The 25,578-nt window shown below is 39.6% G+C and overlaps 1 protein-coding gene across 4 annotated transcripts in view; it reads right to left on the bottom strand.

The window, feature by feature from the left end:
- The window catches only part of AP1S2 (adaptor related protein complex 1 subunit sigma 2), a 30,989-nt gene extending 7,282 nt beyond the window's left edge, over positions 1-23,707 (bottom strand). Inside the window, exons 1-5 of one of the 4 annotated variants that reach the window (XM_018913566.3) lie at positions 23,538-23,706; positions 22,385-22,563; positions 15,154-15,262; positions 14,223-14,360; positions 6,348-6,441 (exon numbers count right to left, since the gene is read on the bottom strand). In XM_018913566.3, coding sequence (XP_018769111.1) covers positions 6,397-6,441; positions 14,223-14,360; positions 15,154-15,262; positions 22,385-22,563 — 471 coding nt within the window. In that variant the 5' untranslated portion in view covers positions 23,538-23,706 and the 3' untranslated portion in view covers positions 6,348-6,396. Of the gene's footprint in view, positions 1-6,347; positions 6,442-14,222; positions 14,361-15,153; positions 15,263-22,384; positions 22,564-23,537 lie in introns of all 4 variants that reach the window. The other 3 variants (XM_018913568.3, XM_009089677.4, XM_009089679.4) reach the window with 3 other exon arrangements.
- Between the last annotated feature and the right edge of the window lie 1,871 nt (positions 23,708-25,578).

Consider the following 25,578-nt stretch of genomic DNA (forward strand, 5'->3'; position numbering starts at 1 on the left):
ACTGAAATTCTTGTCAAATCTCCTAACAGACTTCTCCTTAATTTTACTTTAGCTCTCTGGACAGAAAGAAGAATGAGAGCAGCTCATTCTCCTTCTAATGAAGCTGACTGCAACCTACTGTTGTATTCAAGGATTATGTGTGTACCATTCTTAAGCATCCTCTTTGCCCTGGAAATGCTGACCATGTCCCGTTTTACATAACTGTAAACATCAACAAATAAGTCCATGGAAGTGCTCATTTCATGTACTTTCCCAACTTGCACAGTCCCACAAAGTCTGGGGTATTCCCAACCCTGTTTGTATTTTCAATGGTTTATACCTTGAGGAATTCACTCTCTTTGATGTTAGAACCATGGTACACAAAATTAGATGATAGATTCACATTACTGTTGTGGCATTAGTGGCTCATCTTCACAGAAACTTATGGTTTACTGATAAAGCAAGACACATTGTCAGACAACAGTAAGGAGAAAGTGCTTATTTCACTCCTTTTTAGTTCACAGAATGTAAACACCACCTGCAACTAGACTAGCAATAAACTGATCTTGTAGAAGTGAACCTAAGGGATCAAATGGAAGACAACAGTAATGGAGATACAAAGTGATAACACAGCAATACTGAGAAGGAAAACTGGGGTTCCTGGGAGGCCTCTGCACCCCACCACGAACGCCCAGGACCATCCCACACAGAGGGCCTGACACTGTGGGCAGCCTGACAAGCAACCAAAAGGAATATGAAGTTTTGACAAATTGTTTGCCATCACAGAACTACAGCATCTCACAAGTTTCAACTATGACTGACCTTTTTTTGTGCCCCCCCACTACACTGTCTCCAGAGCAGCTGGCCTGCTGGTCTGAATACCAGAAAAGACAATATGGGGAAGGGACAGTTGTCAAATTCCACAATCAATATCTACACTGCCTTGCTTTCCTTTGGTGGGAATGTGCAGACCCCAAGGACATGTTTCACAGGCTCAGATGTTGTTTAAGATAACAATTTAGATCTAATAAGTTATTAAATTAGTTGGTCTAGAAGCTATGGAAGAAGCAATGGTATCCTTAGTGTACAATATAAAGACAAACTAACATGAAATACCACCTCTGAAAAATCATCACATAAAACTTTGGCTGTAAACCATTTATCTGACTTTAACACAAAGGTCTTAGATCCTGGTACTGCCAGAAAAGTAATAGCTCTACAACACAAGCTGCATATTGTGGAATTGCAGTATTTTAAAAGTTACTAGAATTAATCTTCTTCAAAACGACATCTGTGTTGACAACTCATTTTAAAAAGCTAATAATACTCTCTGAAATTGTCAGCCTGAGTCATTGAAGATTTTTTAAATTAGAAAAATGGTAGAGTTGATCTGAGCAAACAGAACTATTTAGCCAGTCCAACCCAGCTGACATTTTCTCAGCCAATTCTGTCATGACCCAAACTAATTAAAAATCATAGCCAAAATAAAATTAGAAGGGACTTAATTTAATCCAGTCTCCCAAACAGTATACCTGTAACTTTCCTGAGATATATTTCATCTATTAAAGGCATCCAGTGATGCCTTTTTATTGCGCCTCAGGCAATCTACTTAAATGCTACATTATCATCTCCACTGGAAAATTTGCCTAACATCTACCTTGAATTATTTATTTGCTGCAATTTAAGGTATTTTAAGTCTGTAGCGGACAAAAAAAACTGTGCTACTTCCTCAGGCAAGAAGGAGAAAAGAAATTCTTTATGTCTATACCAAACTGTCTCAAGTCCAGCGTGTTGCAGGGCTGCCATTTTACTGATGACATCGCATGGCAGTGACACAGACTTCATCAACACATTGCTCAACTTCTTTTGCAGGGAAAGTTTGCTTACATTATTATTTTAACTTCTTTCCCATCAAACCCAGCACAAAGCCTGTGAAGGCAAGCCATGTTAAACTGCACACAAAAATTACAACTGCCATTGTTCGATAAAGACTTGGCTTTTTTCCTCATTCAGCATCTAACAAAACCCTAGCTCAAACAACACACAAGATGGGGGTCCACGGAGGGCATGGAAGTTTGGGAAGAGTTCTACAGAAGCAGGCTATGGGGAAATCAAGAGCAGAGGATAAGGGTTTATGTTTAGAAACATGAAGCTTTTGCAGTAGGAAGAAATTCACCTTTAACAAGTACTTCCTTAGCAATGCTTCAAAAGCAATTACTTTCACACTCTACTTCTGAATCATTATTAGGCAATATTTCTAATGAACGGCTGCTTTAGGAAATTGCTGCTGTACACTTGCCTTTTCAAGGATTTCAAAACAGGAGAGTACCTGTCTCCTGATCTTTGGTTAGCTAACTGTTCAGAGACTTCTATTAAAAAGATGGGTTTGGGTAGGAAGGGATATTTTAGATAATTTAGTTCCAAACCTTGTGCCATAGGCAGACACATTCCAACAGGCCAGGTTGCTCAGGGCCCATCTACTCTGGCCTTGGTATTTCCCACTACGGCATTTTTATTACGAAATTCTTACTTTCAAAGTAAGAAATTTTTACTTTCAAAGATGACCCAAGTGTTATCTCAGAGAACCTAGAAACACTTACAAACATCTTTTGAACATCTTCAAAGACAAGTATTAACTATAATGCTCTTACAAAAGATGAACAAAAAACAAAAAAAACCCACAAGCAAACAAATAAATAGGATGGTTCATCAATACCAACTCCTAGTCAAGATCTTGTCTGAAGCTTTCTATATAGAGAAAACAAAAAATCTTCAAGATTGATGCAAACCAGTCGACAGAATTCTCAACTAGGATATGAAACAGCAAGTTGCCCTGCAAATGTTACTCAGCAAAACATCCAAGCATATGCACAGACTTCAGCTCTAAAGCATCACCTCAACAGACCAGAGCAGAAGGGTAGGACAGCAGTGGCCTGCCTGCCTCTCTCCCAGAAGCACTACAAAGATCAGGTGAAGCTTTGTGCACTATAACCGGATAATAGTAGGCGCTTCCTGCCTCTTAGCTGCTGCTCTGATCTGCCAGCTCAGAGGTGATAATCGCTCCGGGAGGCTCTCCTCCACATGTGCCAATCAGTTGCTATGCAGCGAGCCAGGAACAATCGAGAGCCCAGCCTTCAGCAGTAAGGATGGTTTTAGAATCCATCAGAGGCTCCACCTCGCCACCACAAAAACACAAATGCTTTAAGCACATCTTACGGCTAAACATTTTGTATTGCGAAGTTAGAGCCACAATTATTTAAAAAAAAAAATAAAATCACTGAGTTCTCCATCAGATAATCTGACAGTGTCTGTATGTTTGGCAAACTGTCAAACTAGGCACATTAGGATTCATTAACGTTTTCTTTCAGCACTGCAGATACAGGTTTGCATCACTTATTCTCCTTCGCTTAAGGAAGCATTTCTTAAACTGCAGGGCTGTTATCTTTGAAGAGCTGACCAGAATATACTGCTGCAACAAGCCATGTCACGTCCAATACTATTCAGCTTCCATGGCAATGGCATTTAAGCATCTCCCTTCCTTCCTGGTACTGCAGCACTTTGCGTTCCTACAATTGTTTGGACAAATGTTTGCAGGCACAAGTTGTAAACACAGAAAAGAAAAGCTGCTGACTTTTATGTTTTTTAAAAAAAGCAATTTGAATTGGATCAGTTAAAATGGATCTGAAATCCAGTTCTAGAATGGCTGTATAAATAGCTTTTCTGGCACAAGGAAAGAGGGAGAGAAAGGACAGCTGAAAACTCCCAAAGTCAATACTGCTGCTGAAGCTCCTCACTATACTCCTATGACTCAGGCCAACAGCAGGGGTGCAGCATATGACAAGTAAATTAGACCCTACCTCTGCAGGCTGACTTTGGGGGGTTCACAGCAGACAGTGAGTCAGCACAAGATATGTGGAACACTGGCTTTTTCAAGCACTTAGATATTGTGATTTTTTAACAAATAGGATGTAATTTAAGCTGTACTATCAACTTTTGCTAAAGTCCTGGCTTGCCAAAAGCAGCTGCTTTTTACTGCCAATACCACTGTTTTTTCCTCCTGGCACTTCCCTCATGCTCCCTCTGCATGAGCTAAAGTTTTGGCTAACCATCTAGGAGCTCCAGAACCATAGGGCAAGTAGATCAACACAAAGGTGACAGTAAGAATGGATCCAGCTTCCTCAACAAGAGTTGCTGTCAGCATGAGTTTGGGTGATGAGCAACCTGCATTCTGACTCAAGACCATGACTTTACCACTGTAAAATGCTCTCGGTAGAAAGCAGAATTTCTACACAGAACAATTTGAATGTATATCAAGATTTCACGTGGTTTTTCAATATTATGCAAGGCTTACCATAAATTTCGCCACATTATCTACAAAACCGACTACTGAATATGTGGCTTATTACAACAGGCTTATTATAACTGCCACATGGAAGATGTAGACTCAACACCCTAGCTTACAAGAAAATCTCTCTAAAACAGCCAACAAAAAAACAAAGTCCTACTCATTCTAGGCTTGGTTATGCTTCAGAGTAAAAAGGATTAAAGTAATTTAAAGTTGTATAACCAATTAGTTAAACATCAGGCTAATCCAAACACCCAAACCCTGAGCCAAACTCCTCCCCTTGCCCTAAGGCAAACCTACTTTACCTCAGATCTTTCTCTAACCCAGATGATCTTCATTCCTGTTTACAGCCTGCATCTCCTTACTGCAGGCTAACTATTCCCTCTCTCTGATTATGTGCAATCATCTATCTCTCCCTCTCCACTCAGCCCAGTAGATGCCATTTCTATTTCTCCATATTCTGCAGAACCACAACCTTGTAAATAAGGGTCTGAACACAGCAACTATTCCTTCACTCCTTCAAGGAACAGTACAGGCCAATAAGTCGCATTCCATGGACATCAATAATGTCCATGGAATGGACATTATTGATAATACAACTGTGTTTAATTTAATGGGGACAAAGCACATTTCTTCAACCAAAACTGTGCCCACACACAGAATTCACCCAGGGACATAATGCAGGCAAGTAAACTGGAGTCACACAATTATCTAAGCCTGAGTTTGTATGTGTCAGAATTGGTCTTTGTAGCCATCTGAGACACAAAAAAAAAAAAAAAAAAAAAAAAAAACCGATTAGGGCTCCTAAGCTCTGTTCGTAGCACAGGTGCTGAACAATGTAGGTAGCTTTTTAAAGTTCTAATCACAAGGAAAGTTTTATAGGCACAGAGGCACAGTTTCAATTCTAACCTCACCATGAGAATCACACTCTTTGTACATGAACTTGTTATCATGAAGAGCACAGAAAAAGCAATAAAATTGAGGGGGGAGGGAATGTGGAAAGTATCAAGCTTGAGCACTTAGGTTTTTTTTTTTACAGTTGTTTTAGAATATGTCCAAGCTCATAAAGAAATTGTTTTCAGCTAATGACTTACTGACCGCCCTAATTCTTCGTGTCTACTTTGCAAGCAGATTATTGGCTGCTCTCCTCTTCCCAACACATATCAATGGCTCTGTCATACACTAGGAAACTCTTAAATGGTAAAAATACCCACACAACAGCTCTGAATTTGGTTTTGAACATATTACAAATAATTTTGCCTACTACAATTGTTTTCTTTTATCTGGAAACTAAATCCTGGTATTTATAAAGCTGCATATGAAATTAGATCTATTACCACAGTTCCACAGTACAAAAGCCAATCTGTTTACTGAACTACTTGTTTATCATTATATCAAGTAAGAAGCAGACTAATTAAGTTTTCTCCAGCAAATCATTTTCATGTATGTTTTAAACTTGCTTTATGCAAATTAAAATCTTACCTTTATTAGTAGGACTGCCACAACGTATTCCACTTATGCTTTGGATAAAAATATGTTGCAATGCACTATATATGCAAATAAGCTTTGTTCTGTCATGCAGCATCCGGCATTTTGATACACAGTCAATTGCAGCAGCACCCAGTCTTTTTAGGGCCCATTTTCTTTGCATAGCAGATGTAAACAGCTCATTTTCCAATAAATACATGTTTATATGGGCTGATTGTAAGTAAACAAAGCCAAACATCTGTTTAGTTATTAGCTTTGGTATCCATTTCTCTAACTTGCATTATCCCATGTAATTACCAACACCAAAGAAAGCCAGTAGAAGTCAAAGATTTCAGGTTGATGCGGTTAGTACATAAAAGGAAAATAAAAGGAAACACTCAAAGCACTCTTCAAAGACCATCATGCAAGTGTTGCAGAAAGTTAAGCCCATCACCCATTTTCTGTTTACCCTTGCAAGGACTTAATTACACGTGCAGCACTCTTTGCATAGCACCCATTTAATCCATGCCACCAAAATGGTAAACTTGGTAGTTACCAATCATCTAGATGGGGTCAAAAGGGCTAATGCCTTAGATTGCTCTTAATCATAAGATATCCTCAGACAAACCTCCCCAGTCTTCATTCTGGCTCTACAAACAAAATCAAGCAGCAGTGAAAATGTAATATCAACTACTAAATGAAAAAAAAAGGCAAATAAAAACCCAACATTCACCCAATCATGTACAGCTTATTTACATTTCAAATAAGACTTAAAAATACTCTAAACGATATACAGAAGTAAATTCAATTATTTCACTTAAATCTGTTTCAGCTACTGTTATTCTTTAGATTAATACAATTTTAATAAGTTTTCCTAATAGTCCACGGTTAAGAAAGCAAATAGAAATGCACCAGAAGAAAACATCTGTTCAAAGACTTCAAGGAGATGCATTAAAAACCTCTAGAGTTTACTTTTCATTTCTTAACTGGGTACAGAATATTGCTACCTTAAAAGAGTATGTTGTAAAGAGTTCTTTAGAAAGCTACAGTTGTGCATGAAGGAATATTAATTCAAGATTTTACTTTTTTAAAGAGCAGTTGTTCATTGCTGGAACAGATTAGAAGCAAAATAGAATACAAAATTAACATATATTTCATCCACTGATTAACTGTCACACAATATTACTATTAACATTAATAATAAGACTTGTTTAATGAAGTTTCATTCAACCTATCATCCTTGAAGTAATTTAACAATTTAATTCAAAATTCAAAGTAATTTCACAATTTAATTCAAAGTATTTATTAAGTCACCATTGTTACTTGCTGAGTAGTGACTTTCATGTGGTATTGCTTAGTGCAAAAGTTCAACATTTTCACTTTAATCCATCCATCTATTAATCAAACATACTTAGAATTCTCAAAGAATTGTGAAAAATAGGTCTTCTCAGATTTTGTTTTGCCTTTTAATATCAAATTTTGAGTCTTTATAAAATTTAATAAACACACTTTTATTGTATCTTGATATCCGTCACCAGAAGTACTACTGTTGCTAGACAGCTTGGCAACAAAAAATAGACTTCTCCTTTAAAAATAAATAGAAGCCCTAAAACACACACCAGCAATGTGCCCCAACATCTGTACAGCATACAGAGAAGACCACAAAGAAATGAGAATCTAAAACCAAACACAAGACGATGCCTCCTGGGGACATTCATATTCTTTTCACCTAATATTCTCTGGCACTCTAAGACCATCTCACAGGCAGTGAAAATTCTAGGAAAGGGTAGTAGCACTGCAACATGATACATCTCAGACAACAGAGTAAAAATGGAATTTTCTCCTCACAATCTCGAGATCCAAACATTAACATTGATCTTTTCAACATCCTGCCACATCCAATGAACTTGTTCCATTAAAATGCAGATTAATGTGAGCATTCAGAAAGAGCACCTGATTTTGAAGATAAGATACTCCTTACTCTCAAGCAGCCTCCTGCAATTGTTCACTGAATTTACTATGCTAATTGATGAGCAGCACACAACTCAAGCCCTGAAAACAGCTATGGCACATGCAGCAGTGCTAAAACTTCCACTGCATCACCCTGACACAGTGCTTCTATTGCTGAGGACAGAAGAATGTTTCTGGAAAAGAATCTCTCAGCTTATCGTACAGAATAAATACGTCCTAACTAGAATTATAATCTACAAAGAGTTCAGTGTATTGTTAATATACCCTCAACAGTGCTACAAGAATTGCTTATATCAATAAATGATCAAGTTCACAGTTTGCTAACTGATCAGTAATGGAATTCAGAGAGCGTACTGGATAGTCAGGAGACAGCAAGGACTGCCTATGCTAATTTGTCTTATTTTTAATTGAAACGTTCTGATGTTTCAATTTGCAAAGCTTATGAATGCACATTTAACACTTTTATGAAAGACTCCTTCTTCAACTTGTTGAGTCTTAAGATCTTCTAATTTTGATTTCTTTGATGTAATAGAACTAGTCACATCTTACATGCATACATACTCAAACAAAGAAACAACAATTAAAAAAAAAATCAGACTGAGCATGGGAAGAGGTCAAAGCATGATAATGCTAACTTCCTGGATACTCAGTGCCACTTTTTCAATAAGATATTTAAATCTTAAAATGTTAACCTCCTCTTCCCCCACTACTATTTGGGAAAAAGAGATGCAGGTTCTACTGTTCATTTTCTGGAATACTTTCTATTGCTTTAAACATGAAAGAAGGATTTGGTCAGTATTTACAGGAAAGCCTACTCTGCAGTGCAAGAAGGAGAATTTAAAATTATCTGGTTAAAAAAAAAAAAGAAATATCAAGGTTTACAGACCTGTCTGTTAAAATTAAATTTATAGTCTTTAGAGGTTGTTCCTAAGAGCTGCATGCAACTCTCCAGATGGGGTCTCACCAGAGCAGGGTAGAAAGGCAGAATCCCCTCCGCCGACCTGCTGGGACACTGCTACTGATGCAGCCCTGGGTAGAACTGGCTTTCTGGGCTGCAAACACTCATTGCCAGGTCATGTCCAGCCTCTCATCCACCAGCACCACAAGTCCTTCTCAGCAGCTCTTGACCTCTGTACAGCCTATACAGATACCAGGGATTGCCTTGACCCAGGTGCACCATCTTGTACATGATCTTGTGGAACTTGCTGAGATTCCTAGGGGCCCACTTCTCCAGCTTTGTCCAGGTCCCTCTGGATGGCATCCCATCCTTCACATGTGTCAACTGCACCACTCAGCTTCATGTCACCTGCAAACCTATTGAGGGTGCACTTAATCCCTCTATCAAACAGCACTGGTCCCATTACTGACCCCTGAGGAACACCACTGAAATTCATCAGGACACCAAGCCACTGACTGCTATCCTTTGGATGTAACTGTCCCATCAAATCCACCCCTCTTGAATTTAGAGAAAGCAATTGTATTGGGAACTGTGTCCAGATAAATGACATCTGTAGCCCTCCCCTGGCCCACTGATAGAGTTGCTCCATTATAGAAGGTAAACCCGTAGAAGGGGGTGGCAGGAGTTGCCCCTGGTGGAGCTGTGATGGCTGTCCTAAATCACCTGCCTGTCTTCCACATGCCCTAGCACAGCTCCTAGGAGGATCTGGTCCATGATCCTTCCAGGTATGGACAGCAGTCAGGATGCCACAGGTTGGTAGTTTCCAGAGTCCTCCTTTCTACCCTTTCAAAAAATGGGTACAAAGCTTCCCTCTTCCCAGTCACCTGGGACTACATCTGATTGCCGTGACTTTTTTGAGGGTCATGGAGAGTGCCAAACACTCTAACAGCACTATAACCCCTTTCTTCTATAAATACATCTCCAGAGACTGAGTTCTGAAACACATTTTACAAAAGCATCAGCTACCAAAACACTACAACTTGCTTTTCTGTGAGCAGGGAGGGATTCCAAATCCATAAAAATCATAGCTATTTCCTAATCCCCAAATAATGAACTAACAATCTATCATTTCTCATTCACAGTAACTCTCATAGGTCCCCACATATATCTTCTAAAACGTAACTGTAGATCCTTATCTCTGCCTAAAATCAAGCAGATACATGTCTTAAAATTGCAGTGACCAACTGATCAACAAAGCTGACCACCTGAAACTGAGACTGAAGTTATATGTGAAGACGGCAGTCAAGGCACTTGGATCTCCATGATAAAAAAGATTCCATTATTCATTCTTGTTTCACATTCAGGGGAACACAGGTACAGCCAAGGCAAATAATGCCACTGCCAACTGAGAAAGGCAGTCTATTTCAACAGTCCATATTTAAGAAAAAACAGTAAGTGAAGACTGAATTAATTGCATTCGTTGTGGTCAGTTTCTCAGGCAAATGGTAATAAAAAGGTGTTTACAAAGGCTGTTTCCTAAACTAGACAAAATCCCTTACACTCACTCCGGCCCACTGGAGTAAATTTAAATGTAAGAATTTTGCCAGTGCTGATGACATAATGAAGGAGTTCTGGCACATCTCAAGAACAACCTAATATCTACAATCATGCATACTTTCAAACCTATGGTTTCCAATAAATACATTTCATTTCCAATAAGAAAATTCTCGCAGAGTATGCTGGAAATTCACCAGAGTTTAATTTCCAAAGATGCTCATTCTAAACCAAAAAGCTTAAATCTATGCAGCAACCCTTAAAAATCTAAGGCAACTCAGCCAACATGAATACTGTCAGCACCCTCTGGATATAGGATGAGGTAAGGGTTTGGAAAAGCAAAGAAAATAAGGTTAATTGATAGCTTATCTCTTATTCTTCATGTGGAAGGACTAGTAAATACTGCCTGAGGCCAAACTGCAAGAGCCTAAGAAAAAAATCCATTCATAGTTTTAAAGTTTTTGGTCATTACTGAAGCAGTGACACAAACAAGCAAGTCTGATTTGTGGACAGAATCACTAGCCTTTTTATTTAGAAACCTCTTTAAAAATATGTGGGTTTGAGTATTTAGATGTTCTGCAATCAAATACTAAAAAAATACACAAAAATCCTACAAAAGAACAGTGGTGAACAAAATGGGGGTAATTTCCAAAATACTTTTCTAAAATTTACCTAGGATAATCAACAAAAACCATTTTCATTCATAGCCAATGCTTAGGAAATTTTTCCTACTTCAAATGAAGAGGAGCAAGTCTGAACAGATTTGCTTTAAAATATATGCATGACTGCCCGGTTTAAATATTATAATTATTAACTCCTTGATTTCAGCATTTTAGCACAGGAAATGACCACAAACTTCCAAGCACCATACTGAATTAGTCAAGCCATCAAAAAAAAAAATACATCCAGAGCAATCAGACTTTTGAGAGAAATAAATCCTCTCTTTTGTATAGAACATCTATCACTGGTAGTTTCACGCCTTAACTCAAGTGTCACAAAATGATGCACAGGCTTATCTTTTAGCTGTTCCACATATCACATGTATATATAATTCATGCAACAACACACTGCATCGACCAATTTCTTTCAGTATAATTGAGTTGTTCACACAAGCAAAAACCACCTTTTCAGCAGTGCCTTTGTAATCACTAGTTAAGTATTAAAATCTCTCTCGCAAACAAGATATAAAATCATCAGCATTCTTTTGAACAGAAGCATTTCTACAAAAGAAGAGACAAGGAAGCAATGGAGTTAATCGCCTTTTACTACCCTTCATCTGGGTACCACTGCCAGTATTGATGACTGACTACTGATAAGTTATCAGGTGGTAATAAATATGGGGGAGGGGATAGGGAATGAATACTTGAACTAAGTACATTCCTGAAGAACTAACAAGAATGTGAAGGTGAGAGGCGTAAAGAAGTTGGTGTGTTTCCATCACACAAACTGTAGCAGTTAGTGAAGGGATCTCACAGCACCAAAAACTTTATGACAAACTGAAGCAGGTGCTCAAACACAGAAGCACATCCTGGAAAACTTCAACAGAAAATACAAGTAGGCAAAGCTGTTAAGAACTAATTCGCTACTCAACAATTTGTGCCTTAGTGTATTTCCTCTTAACATTACACAAACAGTCACTTAATAGATCTGCAATGATTTTTTTTTGTATGAGTATTCTGTACAGCTCTTCATCTTTAAGGTCCTTCAGACACCAATGCCCATGGGATTATTAATTAATAATGTTGCATATTCAATTAATAATATTGTATATTTAACTATATATATATATGTATGTGGGTACATATGTACATATATATATTTGGCAATATGAGTATTCAGGGCCAAAAAAAATTACTTTGTTGCATATAATTAAAATCTGAATGGTCAAAAACAAACACATGACAAACCTGCAAGAAATAAATTTTGCATTTGGAATCACACCATGTTTCAGTTTGGTAGTTCTGAAGTATTCTGGGAAGCAGATATCAACCCAAAATACTAAAAATTCTCCACATGTGAGAAACTTATTTTAACAATTTTCTTCATCCAACATGCATTTACACAGAAGCAGTTGATAAAAAACCAAATTTCCATAGAAAAGAGTCCAAATTTATCGGAAGCTCAGTTTAAATATGAACCCAGATTTTTACAGGGTTTATAAGTTAAAATACAGGTATAGGGAGTAGTTTTATACTTGATCAACAGTCAATACAACTAAGACTGAAAAACACAGAAGCCCAATGTAGGACTCCAGTGGTGCTGTGATAAACAGCTACATTTCAAGTTAATCAGAATTATTTAATAAACATTGGCAATAAAATCTTCTAAAGATGAGGAAAGGAAGGGTAATCAGAGTAAAAACTACCAGGGTTAAGGAAAAGTCTCACATTGAAAAAGTGGTATTTCCCTTTGCCTAAGACTTCTAACTTGATGTTACATTAATATGAAATTATATTCTTTGTAAAAAGAGAATGTTTGTTGCTTGGAAAGAAAAATATTAATGAAGTCCTAGAAATATATTTTTTCCTTAGAAGAGGCCCACAAAAGTAGTGAAAATAACATTCAAAAACAGTAACTATGAGAAAGAATATACTTATTCTACTTTATGTACAATTATCTGTATTTGCAGAAGACAAACTGGAATATATAACTAATATGTTACACCTGTTTTCATATAAGGAGCAAAATATTTTAAAAGAATGAACAGATTATTTTTCTCCCCTCTTTGTAAACTCCAACAGGACTTCTGGTTAAGATAATTCCTACAAAGAGTAAGGACTTAAATTGAATGAAAACACAAGAAGTAAATAAGTGCATATACTTCCTTTCTAGAAAAATAGAGTAGCAAATCTGTGTGTAATGGCTGACCTTGCTCATGACAAGAACTTTAATGTGCAGTGGATCTGCATGTATTCTGAAGGGACTAAAAAAACAGCTGCCAGGGTAAAAAACACCTTGTGTTTCTCCATTATACTAATACTACGTCCAACAAAAAACTACCAAGTGGAACACAGAGGGCTTGTAAGAGAATTAAGCAATTAATTCACAGGAGAAAATAACACATTGAAGGTTCACATAGGGGGAAATAGAGCAACTAGGATCTATATAGCATCTAGGCAGTAAACCTCAATACACTTTATTTTTTGAAGGTGAACTCTCCCTGTTAAAACATATGTTCACTGACTTGCTTACAAGACTTGATGATTCCCCCAGAACACCAGCATTTTTGACTCCCATTCAGACAGACATTCAAGGACCTTAACAGAGTACATTTAAGGAAAAAAAACCAAACAGAATCAGATAAATCCAAAATAACCAGCATAGGATGGAGAAATATGGAGAAATGACATTAAGTTTTTCTATACCATTGAATGCCTTCACATCAATTTTTTTTTTTTTTTAATGGTAGACATGCAATCCATCATTCTTTAACAAACAACAAAAGCATTCAAAGTAAAAAAACAATGTTCTTATACTTTATTCTGTATGTTTCTATGGCACTACTATTACTGCTTTGACAGCTTGGAAATGTTCCACAGTAAGCAGCCTATAGCAGAAAAGCAGGTCTAAGAACTAATTAGAACTATACCTGAACAAGTCTCAAAGAAGAGAGTCTAGCTTCTGGATTTCAGCAATGAAAAAGTAAAGAAGTGAACATGCATCAGGTATGAGAAAAAAATTAATGGTTAATAAATAAAAAGAAGGAATGAAAGACACATGAACAACACTAAGTTAAATTAACAGGATCTACAATTATCTAGGTATAAACATAGAACAGCCACTTGCATTGACTAGCAGAACATGAAGTCACAGTAGGTTACAACATCAACATGCCAAACCAAACGAAAAGAGCAGCTAACATCATCCTATCGCACACTTAGAACAACCAGCTGAAACTACATGCTAAGCATGCTAAAAAATATCTTCTAGAAGCTTAGAGGAATAGGAGGTTTCTGAGCCACAGCCTACCATGCTGACACTTTGGCCAGAGAAGTTGGATGTGCTTACCTCCTGTAAAAGATCTGCTTGTTCAATGGCTTTAAGAACATTTTTCTTGGATGTCTCCTGAACCTCCCCTCCTAAAAGGAACTCATCCAAAATGAAATAGGCTTTTTCAAAATTGAAGATGATATCAAGTTCACAGACCTAAAAAGAACATCAAGCATTATTGCAAAGAGGGAGGACACTCTCACTTGAGGTATATCCTCTCACAAAACTTGTTCCCAGCTTCATCCAATCAAAATGTTAGCCTAAGGCTGTAACCTTGTAAGGACTGGGGCAATAATAAAAGCTTCAATTCACAGCAGCCTGTAAGACACAGCTCCTCAAGACACAAGAGAACATTCCCTATAAAAGTTCTCTTGTTGCCTGCAGTATGCAAAGGCAGCTCATGCAATCTTACAGAAAGATATGAAAATAAATAATCTCAGATTTCTTGTTCAGTCTGTGCATTTCATAGTCAGAAGGACTACAAAGGAAGGCAGAATGAGCACCAGCTTTTCTAGGAGTGTTCATGTACATTACTGTAGCAGTTTGTGTTTGCTGTCTGGGTAAGCAGGTGTCTCTCACATCTTTCCTTACCATTCCTGCCACTTCACAACCAACTGCCTCCTTTGGAAGCAGATATAAGAGGTGCTCACACCAGAGCAGTGCCAGGGAGAAGAAAAGCTTCCTGCTAAGAGCAAGATTTTATATAATCCCAAGTGAGACTACTATGAAATGAAACAAACACAGGCAATTAACACCAGATTAATGAAAGTTCTTGTACAAATCAATAATTTAATTTTGTATTTTAATAGACGGAACCATCAGCTTAGTTTGGCCAAGCAAGCCACACCAAATGTATTAAATACACCTTTTCAATTACTAGTTGGTTATGTTCTTGTAGAAATGTGGTGGGCATAAAACAAAATGATAAAATATAAAGAAACTAACTCACACTGCCAAAATACTTGTCAAGAAGTTCTACATAGCGATGAATTATTTCCAGAGTTATTAGTTCATTGTCCTGATCTTCAATAGCACAGCAGAAATAGAGGCTTGCATATCTGTAATAACAAAATAATCCTGAGGTTAGCATACACGCATAAGCAAAATGAATGCACTTGAGGAGTATCACATTCTCAACAGTCTTCATGCTCAGATTCAGCATATTGGTACTCCAAATCACAACCAAGCAAGTCTTACCAAAGAATGGCTGAAAGACCCAAAAACACACACACGTACATGGGAGTAATGTCTCTGAGTCAAGCACGACTTCACTCTCTGCCATCCTTTAGCTGACAGAACTAAAATAGCCAAAGAGGGGGCTGGAAAACTAAATATATTTGATTTTATGGCATCATGGCAGAGTTCTGAAATGACATACCTTCTCTTCTCTCTGTAACAGCCATACAACTGGAACATTAAGCTATACACAGATAATAAAAACCATAGAAAATGCCTCAAGAAACATAGACTGAATTAGTAATTAGGTTTGGTCTTTAAAGAGAATTTTAAAAATTCAAAAACTCCAAAACCAACACCAGTGTCATCCACCCCAACTAATACTAAGTCAACGATGCAATCCCTACTAACTGTCCTAGCATCAGACTGACGAGAGGCCATCAAATAGTTCCTAGCAATCCACTTCCATCTTGGAAGACAGGGAAGTCTTCAGATATGATCAAGTTCCACTTTAAGAAAAAGACCATCCAATTCTACTGTGCTCTATTATATTTTTGTTCAAGCCATGTCTAAAGAAACCTGATTGAAAAAAAAAAAAAACAAAAAAAACACCAAACCAGGAATGAAAGCTGAAAACCCCATTTAATCTTTTCTAACATGCCAAAACCATATGCCTTTCAGTCACACATGGCACAAACCAGATTTCAAGTACCACCTGTTTCAACTGCTAATTTACATCAGAAACAGCTTTTGTTTGCCTCTTTAGAGGGGACAACTGGTCACATTAAACACTTCGGTGTAGCCAGCCCTACTGAAAAATAAGTCATTCAGATGTGAATACCTAGTTTAAGGTGCATAATTGTTTCCCATACAGAGAAATCCATCCATCCTTTAAACATTAAACACATTTTATCAGCTGGGACTTGTCAGACTTTTTAGAAGTCCGAAGTTCTGAAAAAACCCCGCTGTATTTTCAGCTATGCTGAAATTCATCTCCAAGACACCTATCCAGTACCATTTATGATCTTCATACATCCCCCCTTCTCCCAGACTGCTCCAAATCAAATTGCTACAGCTTCAACATGAAAGATTAGTCAGAATAGCTTTTATACAAGGTTTTGTACAAAATCTTTTAAACTACTGTAAAATATTATTGCCTATCCTACCACAAAACATGACGGGGGAAGAGAGGAAGACACCTCCAGTGAAGGACACCTTCATTCCCTCTCTCTTTCATCTCTTCACCACGGGGATTCATCAGCTCATCAGAAGTCCTATCTGAGCACAGTTCTTTTGATTTTACATTGTTCTGTTTATGCCTCACTAATTTTTCAAGGACATTTACAGTCACTGTAGTAGCTTGCAACATTCAATCTGTATGAGGAACCGAAACTATTTTTAAAATTACTGGAAAGAAATATTATAAAGAAAAAACATGCTTTCAAACTACTGAGGAATTTGTAAGTCAAGCTCCATGTTATATTTCATTGTAGCAAAAAAGAGCATTGACACATTATTTGCTATTTACACTAATCACCAGCACTCACTAAACAAAGCCTTTCATCACCTGCAGAAGATCAGCACTGATTATGATGAAGCGCAGTTCAACTGCTTCCTCATAGTGCTTAAACACAAGTTGAACCATGTACCAGCAGACCTTATCAAATCAAATTTGACTCAAATATTTTAACTTTATCCACATGGGACAGTCACTCTCTGCTCCTGAAGTACTTAGAGGTCTTTCTTGACACACAGAACTATTCCATGGAAAAAGAAGGGAGGAGGGGAGGGAGGGAGTCCAACACAAAATACTTTCTCAGAACATTGTCTGCTCTCAGTGTCCTCATTTAAGAGAGCATGAAACATACTTTCAAAAGACCGTATTTGGCAGCTAGCAAGTAGACTGCACATTCAACCCCTGCCAACTGCAGTTCTGGAGAAATAAGACCAAGAAATAAAAACTACTCAGTGGGTATTGACACAAAATGGAGGCCTGGGTATCTATTATTATACGCAGAGAATATTTTAGTATTCATTTTTTAGGTAGCAACCACGACTAATGGATCACTACTCAACAAAAGAAAACAAATGCAGATTTAATGAGCCTGAATGGCAAAAGGCAGAAGAGTAAAAACAAGTCATACCAAAGGGCATGAGCATACTACAAAGGAATGCTTCAGATCCAAGCTCTCAGAGGCATTATTTTAATTTTTTTCCCTGCAGGAAGGGCTTCAGAAAAAAAAAAAAAAAAAGAGTTCACTTATAATCCCCAGCAGACACTGGAAGTTTTGCCAAGTGCAGAAGTTTACATGGACAGTATCCACACAAAGACAAGTAGACTAGTCAGGCTCAAAAAGATTTCTGCTCTGCAGAAACAGTTTCTTCCTAATGAGCCTGACAGAAATCTGTCATATGCACCCAATGAAAAGGCAAACCCTGATAGAAAAGTACATACTCAGAAGTTAAAAAAAGTGTAGTTCATAAGAAACATTCTGCCTTTTTTATTCCTATTGCAGTTCTGGTCTTTTTTTATTTCACTAAATTTTATGAAAATAATTGTCAGACTCAACTCAGCTGCTTACCCTCATTTAGGAAAATATTTTATGATAAATATCCTCCACCTATCAGAAAGGAGACCAAAACCAGAGAGACCAAAAACTGTTTGGACCACATCACCTGAAAATGTAATACAGGATTTAAAGAACAAAAAAGGTAACACAGCAGGTATAAATACTTATGCAAATTCCTGCCTTCAGACAGATGGCCTTGAGATTTTTCTTTTTTGATAGGAAACAACTCCATGCATCTTCCCATCAAGAGTTGCAATAATTCAGCAGTAGGAAGCCTCAAAACAGGCAGGCAATGTTTCAGCAGAGTTCTCCTCTTCTGCTCTCACAGCCAGGTTCAGTAACTCTGCTGAGAGATCAGGTCACTGTGGGCAGAGCACAACTTACAAATCCTACCAGCTCAGTGGTGTTCTCCTTCTAGATGAGAGAACACCTGCTTGAAGTCACCCCTGGAAGCTCAGCACCAGATAAGCCTGCAAACAAGCCATAAGTCTGTCAGCATCTAAGTCACTTTGCATGTAGATCCTAATTGGAAGTTTAAAGTTTACAAGGCTTGGTAAGAACAAAACTGAACTCTAAATGACAACGAGGAGGCAGACAAGTGCTTAATGAGCCCAAGAATCTGTGGTTTGCTGATAGCTAACCCAATGAAAATTGGTACAACTAATAAGCTGTGCTTGACGTAATTTTTTTCTTGTCCCACAACTTTACACATTTCTTTAAAAAAACATGAACTTCTGAGGCTCCAGGACACAGTCTATCAAAGTGAAGCACTTTTCCAGTTTCTTTCTATTTCAGCAAGGCAATAGCCCCCAGCAGCTCCAAAATGAACAAGGATTTGATTCTGCTAATTCTCTAAGAAAAAACTCTTGCTTCTTGATACTCAAGTCCTCCTAGTGCCACACAAACTAAAACTCTGTACAAAGAAGACTTTATCTAATTAAATTTGTCAAGTCCAAGTACCTAATTCACTAAAAACATTGCATTCAGCCAGTTTTACAAAGCTACCTAACTTACATCACAGCAATACTTTTAAGAGGTACAACTGGCTGCTAAGTTATATATAAGGAAAAACAAGGATCATGCCTAGCTGGGCACATCCCACTGACCACATGACTGTACCTTCAGCTCACAACACTTTAAGAGACACAGTACCTGCACAATGGGCTCTTTCATTGCTTCTTCAGTGGTAGAAATAAAGTTTTAAAACTTATTCTAAGTCTTCAACATAACCTCTGATTATGGTTATGTGGTGCAAAAGTAAAAGACAACTGCCACTTCAAGAGGAGCAAAAGCTATTGCAGTTTCATAATATCATATGCCAAATACAGTTCCAAACTGACACATAAAAGCAAAGCCATAATCCTTAATCAAACAACTAAATAACTAAACTACATCCCAGGAACGCAGCTAAACAAATGCTAGCAAAGTAAAATTTATATAAAATAAGTTTTTCTCCAAGTTCTGACTTTGACTGCAATATACTGCACAATGAAAATAACGCATATTGCCAGAAGCTAAAATCATTAACAGAAGTCTTCCAAGAAAAAATTAGGAATTTTCACATTTAACACATTTTTCTGCCACAGGGAGAAAGCTGCATGAACTTCTACCCTATATGCTCCAAAACCCCTATGTCACTTTTTAAATGACAAAATGTGAAGAGCAAACACATCAGCTGTGTTTGTTAAATTTCTAATCAGCTGTCTGCAGATGACTCCCCCTCTATTTTCATAAAGCATAATTGTGGTTGGCTTCCCATTTTTTATTTTTTATTTTCCCAGCAAGTCACGTCATATCTCTACGCTTCTTGAAGTTAGAAGCTCACATCCTCTTTTTAATCTTCCAGTGTCTATCAGCCTGAAAAACTATCTTCCAAACCAGCTACAGAATACATTTAAGCCAATTCATGCACCATGACAAAAGCTGGGCACCTTTCTGTGTTCTATAGTGCTGAAGGAAAAAAAACTTTAGAAGGCAATGACTGAGCCGATGTTGCAACCATTATAAATGGTACATGTACAAAACCAGAGGGAAATAAAAGCTACATCACCTAAATTTAGATGAATTTTAAGATCTATTTCCTTGAAAATTCAGAAAACATCCTATAAAGACAAAATGCAACACAGCTAAGGAGGCTAAGCAAAATAGCCCAGCAGTCTTAATAAATGGAAGTATCATAAGGAAGTTAAAGCTACTGTCTTGCCAACTGCTGCATTTAAGTTCATTTTATTCCTTCAAAAAGGTATGATGAGACCCTTGAATATGGTTCTGATACTGCCAATCATTCTTTGAGCTGCAATATCTAGGTTCCATTCTCCTACATGTGAACAACAAACACACTCTAAAAACAAAACCAGCATTTAATTTTCAAGAACTTAAGACGCAAATAGCAATGGGAACATACTTTTAGAACTTATTTTGTAAAACATTTGCACCAGCAGGTTCTGATCATTCCCAGCAATAGATCAGACAAGAACAAATCTTAGCAGAAATCCTCTAGAGATGCTCAATAGGAACTGCAAGCACATTTTGCAATTTCATAAGCCACAGAGCTCCTTCTGGTGGGTTTTGCTTTTAGCCACCACCTTCTCAGCTACAGAAAGTCACCCTTTACAAAGAAATCATACTAGCTGGTGCTCATCATCTTAAATTATGATGCAATGATGGGAACAAGTCCCACAAACCTAAGAGCTGTTAGTGTTACCAGATACAGACATTTAAACTATCAACTTTAACACCTAATCCTTCTGGTGATGTTTCAGTCAAAAAAAAAAGTTGAGGTGTTCATTAGCTTGGTACAAGCTCATCTTCAGCAGTTTCATAGGCTCTCTGTGCCAGACTGGTCTGCAGAGAGTGAAATAAGCTACTGCAGTCAGCTGTGCACACCAGCAGTCCAGCAGACAGACTGCAGTATTTAGACCATTTTTAGCCAGACATAGATGTCTCCCAGCAAATTTCTTTGCTCTCCTTGACCACAGGACCCACAACACACCACTGACATGCAAGAACTCCACAACGTTTAGCAATTCAAAGAGTCCTATCCCAATTTCCACCAGCTCACTAGACACAAAAGGACATGGCAAGTAGTTGTTAACAGCAACATACAGGGAGGGAAAGCAGCTGTGTGGAAGCATCCCCAGAACAACTACTGCTGTTCAAAGCTGGGTAAGGAAGGAAACAGGCAGGCCTACTAATGCCTCATTTTTCTGATTTAGTCCCATGAATGCCCAACTGAAAAGGCACTTGCAGGCATTAATATGGAAGGAAGCACAGCAAGTGTTTGAGCAAGCTTGTCTACATACATGTTCAAGGAGTTTTGTGAGGAAATCAAGCAGCAGAAAGAACTGTGTATGCTATCAGCATAGCTTCATGCATTGTTTCTCCTCTTTCCTCCTCATGTTGAAGAACTATGTGCATACTCACACACATATCTTTACACAAACCAATGTATATATGAGAGCAGCACTTAAAACATCTAAACATATTTGATACTACCCATTTGTTATCCTGGAGAAGAGTTACAAACTCCTCATTTCTGGTCCAGTCCTTTCTGTCCTATCTACAGGGAATACAACAATATTTACTGTGGGGCACAAACTATCTACCATCTCCACAAGAAACAGGAATGCATAAACATTCTCAGGTTTACAACTAACTAGGGAAGAGAGATAACTCAAGGCTTTGTAGCACCACCTTTAGCTGGAAGAGATGCAGCATACCACATCAGGAGGAGGATTACTGTTATTTCTGGAGAAGAACTATGGTCACACCACTACACTCTGATACATTTTAAAGACCAGCACAAAGCTAAAAAATGCCTGCCAAATACTCCCACAAAGGTTAGGGAACAACTGAAAAATGAAATTATCGTGAAGAAAATTATACAGTACTTCCACCAAAAGAAAGCTAGCCATTATTTTTTCAATAATGAAAAATCGCTTTTTGTACATACGGGGGGGAAAAAAATAACAACACCCAAACCAAATACTACAAAAAACTATTTCCTAATTTCTAGAACCCTTTAAAAGCAAGTTACATTTTCAGGTGATTTATGAAAATGTATGCCACTTTTTGAGGTAAATATTTATAAATTTTTTATCACTTATTAAATCTGAAATGTGTACAAATATGAAGCATGTACGTACTGCGTGAACCTAAACAGACTACCAAGAAGAACTGCCACTCCTTATAAAAATAGGAGGAAAGCTCATTTCTTCAGTACATTTCTAAATGCATGAGTGATTTTCCACACATGAATGACTCCTGCTTAGTTATCAAATTAGATGCAAGGCAAAAGTCAGTCTTCTCTGTAACCAGCAGGGGGAAGGAAAGAAAAAAAAAACAACAAAACAGGAACAACCTTCATTATTTTCGTGCTACTTAATACACGGTTTGTAATGTATGGCAATTACGAGGTTAGTGAGACAGAACCACCTTTTGTAGACAATCTTCAGGTCTCTCCATTCCAGGAAGCTGCACATTTTCGGTTTACGGGCTAATACTGTTTGAACAAGTTCCCTTGTGATTTTCTTCTTTTCTTTGTCAGATAATGGGACATACCACTTCTGGAGTCTCAGTTTCCCCTGGCGACTAAAAAGCAACATAAACTGCATCTGTTGAATTGGAAGGAGGGGAAAAAAAAAACAAAAACCATTAATCTCAGTCTCCGAGTTTCAAAAAGATCTGAGAAAAACCAAGCAGGAAGCAAGTCGGACATCCAAAACCCTAACTACATTACGTATTTCTATAGCACTGGCAGATGTTACACAAGATTTGGAAGAAGCAATGATACAAAGGATTCTGCAGAGCAAGGTCAGTCAAGCCAAAGGCAGAAGAAAGCGCACACAAGTTTCAGAAAGGTGTCAGAACCACGGGCTGGGGAGTGAATACACCCGAATTTCAGACCAGCCACGTCCAGCACTCCTATGGTTTCATTTGCGTTCTCTACCCAAAATGACAGAAAAACAGCACGGCAGACTCTTCCAATACCCAGCCTCATTTCCAATTCACCGGATTAGAGCCTTAGAGGAGCAATTTGCACTTAAAATCTTTCTGAAAAGCCTCGGAATACTTTAAAAGACATCAAACCTCCCAGCGGAGAGTCCTACGGCACAGAAAAGCCCAGTCTTTTCCCACGTTACACAAAAGGAGAGATTAAGTGCTTTCCCTGCGGTCTCGCTTCCTCTAAAGGAGTGATGTTGCAATTATATTTTAAGAGGAACTTGCCGAGCTGTGTTTTCCAGCAGCGGTAACATTAAATGAAAAGGTTCAGGCTTTTTTCTTTTGCCTTTTTGCTCGAAGTTGTATCGGGCTGGAGAAGTTTCCCAGGCAATTATGACAGACATGAAATACGATGCGAAAGCCCAGCCTGGTCCCTGGGTGACAAGCGTGACCAGCGCCAGCCGCGACGAGCGGCGGCCGCGCCCGCAGCGGCTCCGCGGTGCCAGGGCGGGGGCAGAGCCCCGCAGCCCCCGCAGCCTCCCAACATCCCGCCTCGCCTCCCCGCCGGCCCCAGCACCGCCCCGGCTCCCCCGTCGCGGAGCGGGCGGCTCAGGAGGAGAGCCCGGCTCCGCGCGGCTGTGCTCACCGTGTCCGGGGGATAACGGAGATGGGGCGAAGAAGAAGCAGGCAGCTCTGCCCAGACTGGTACTGCGATGCTGCCGCCGCGGCCGCCGAGCGGGACTGAGGGAGGGGTCGGGAGGGGACGGGAGGTGCCGCCGCCGCGAGCGCGCGCGCGCCTCAACGGCCGCCCCCCTCGGGCAGGTCAGGGGCGTGGCCGGGACAGCGGGAGGGCGGGGCCAGGATGGAGGGGGCGTGGTCCGAGAGCCTCAGGACAAAACTTTATCAGCGACCGCGGGAGGGAGGACCGGGGAGAGCTCGGCCGTCACCCAATCGGAGAGCTCAGCGCGCGGGCGGGAGGGAGGAGCGAAGCAGTTCCCGACCAATGAGAAGCAGGAAAAGGCGGGGAAGGCGGAGCTGGTGTTGGAGGCAGGAGGGGCTGGAGCAAGAGGCGGGGTTTAGATGCCCTAATCCGCGTGGCCCGAATTGCGATAAGGCAACGGCAGGCGCGGCAACAGCCAACCAGGCGGCGCGGTGCAGATAGCGGTCCGAGAGCAGCCAATGAGCGGGCGCGGCACGGAGCCGGGGAAATGACATCAGTCAATCAGGCGCCCGGAGACTGAGGCTCTTCCCCCGGCCCCTCCAGCCCCGAACTGGGGGAGCTTAAAGGAGGGGCGGCCGAGCCGCGCATGCGCCGCGCGGTGTTTGCTTCCAGCACGTGCGCGTCCGGGGGGCGGAGGCTGAGGGGCTGCGTGAGGGGACAGAGTCTGAGGGGACTGTTCTTCTCAGGGGACCGAGTCCGTGCGGGGATTGTCCTTCTGAGGGGACCGTCCCCCTCCGGGGATTGTCCTTCTGAGGGACCGACCCTGTGAGGGGATGTCCCTGCAAGGGGAAGTTTTTCCCCTAAAGTCACCTTAATTGAGAGCTGCAGTTAGATTGGCAGGAGCAGCCGCCGACAGTGATTTAGCGGTGTCGTGTTCCATTATTGCTTGGTTTTAAAAATATCATTCATGTGTGTCTACAGAGGCTTTGCGTGCTGAAACAGCTCAGTGTGGGGTTTGGTTGGTTGGCCCGTTTTGGTTGTGTTGTGCATTGGTTTGGTTTTAAAATTCTAATGGAGGTGGGCTGAAAACGGATTAATTAGCTGGAAGAAACAGAGCGGTGTCTCAGCAAGCCGAACTCGGAGCCCCTTGTTGTAAAAACGATGTTTCGAGCACCTAAAGCTCTCAGCATCGTCGCTGCTCACCACCACCCCCCAGCAGTAAATGATCAGCAGTGCCCTGACCGAGCTGATCCGATAATGATGTGTCAGTGACCGACAGAACCCGGGAAAGAGTCGTGCTCCCAAAGCAGCTCTCCCTCAGGAGCAGCTCAGAGCGCCTCAGGATGTGTCACGCTTTTATTACTTTCTATTATTGACACTTTAAATAAACGCCCATTCTTCTGGCTACGAAACGGCTATGGCAGCAGAAACTGGGGCTGGAAATGCTTTTGTGTGAAAATGTGCATGGTCTGAAAGGAAAGCCAATTTTCTGACGTTTCAAGGAATGCTATAGTTAACTGTACTTGAGGAAAACTGCAGATGTATTCCTGATTTTATAGAAGAGCTAATAATTCTGAGAGTGAAGTGGCATGCTGACAAGGAGGCATATGTGAAACCAAGCTGAATGGATCAGGCAATTGCAGTATTAGAGGTCGTGTAGAAAATGAGAGCTGCTGTTGTAGGGGCTTGTTCCCGTCACATTTAATGTTCGTTGAGCAGCTGTCCTGTTCTCATGTTAACCTGCCTTTCATCAAGCACAGGAACAGTTGTGTGTGGATCTGTTACCTCAGAGAAGCTGCCCTTACACCAGGCTGTTACTTTGTCCCAGCAGTTGCCAGGCTTTGCAGTTCTGCTTTTTTCCTGTGAGGTTATTCCGTGGTCTAAAATACCCTGTTTTTCAGAAAACGTTCATAAACAGTCTCTTTCCTAATCAGCGTTTTGCTCATCTTTGAATTCAGCAACGTGATTCTCTGAGTGCATGTACACTTCAGGGGCTTTGAGACTTCTAAATCATAATTTAAGCTGG

This window comes from Serinus canaria, chromosome 1 (assembly GCF_022539315.1).
Source record: "Serinus canaria isolate serCan28SL12 chromosome 1, serCan2020, whole genome shotgun sequence".
NCBI classification, from domain to species: Eukaryota; Metazoa; Chordata; class Aves; order Passeriformes; family Fringillidae; genus Serinus; species Serinus canaria.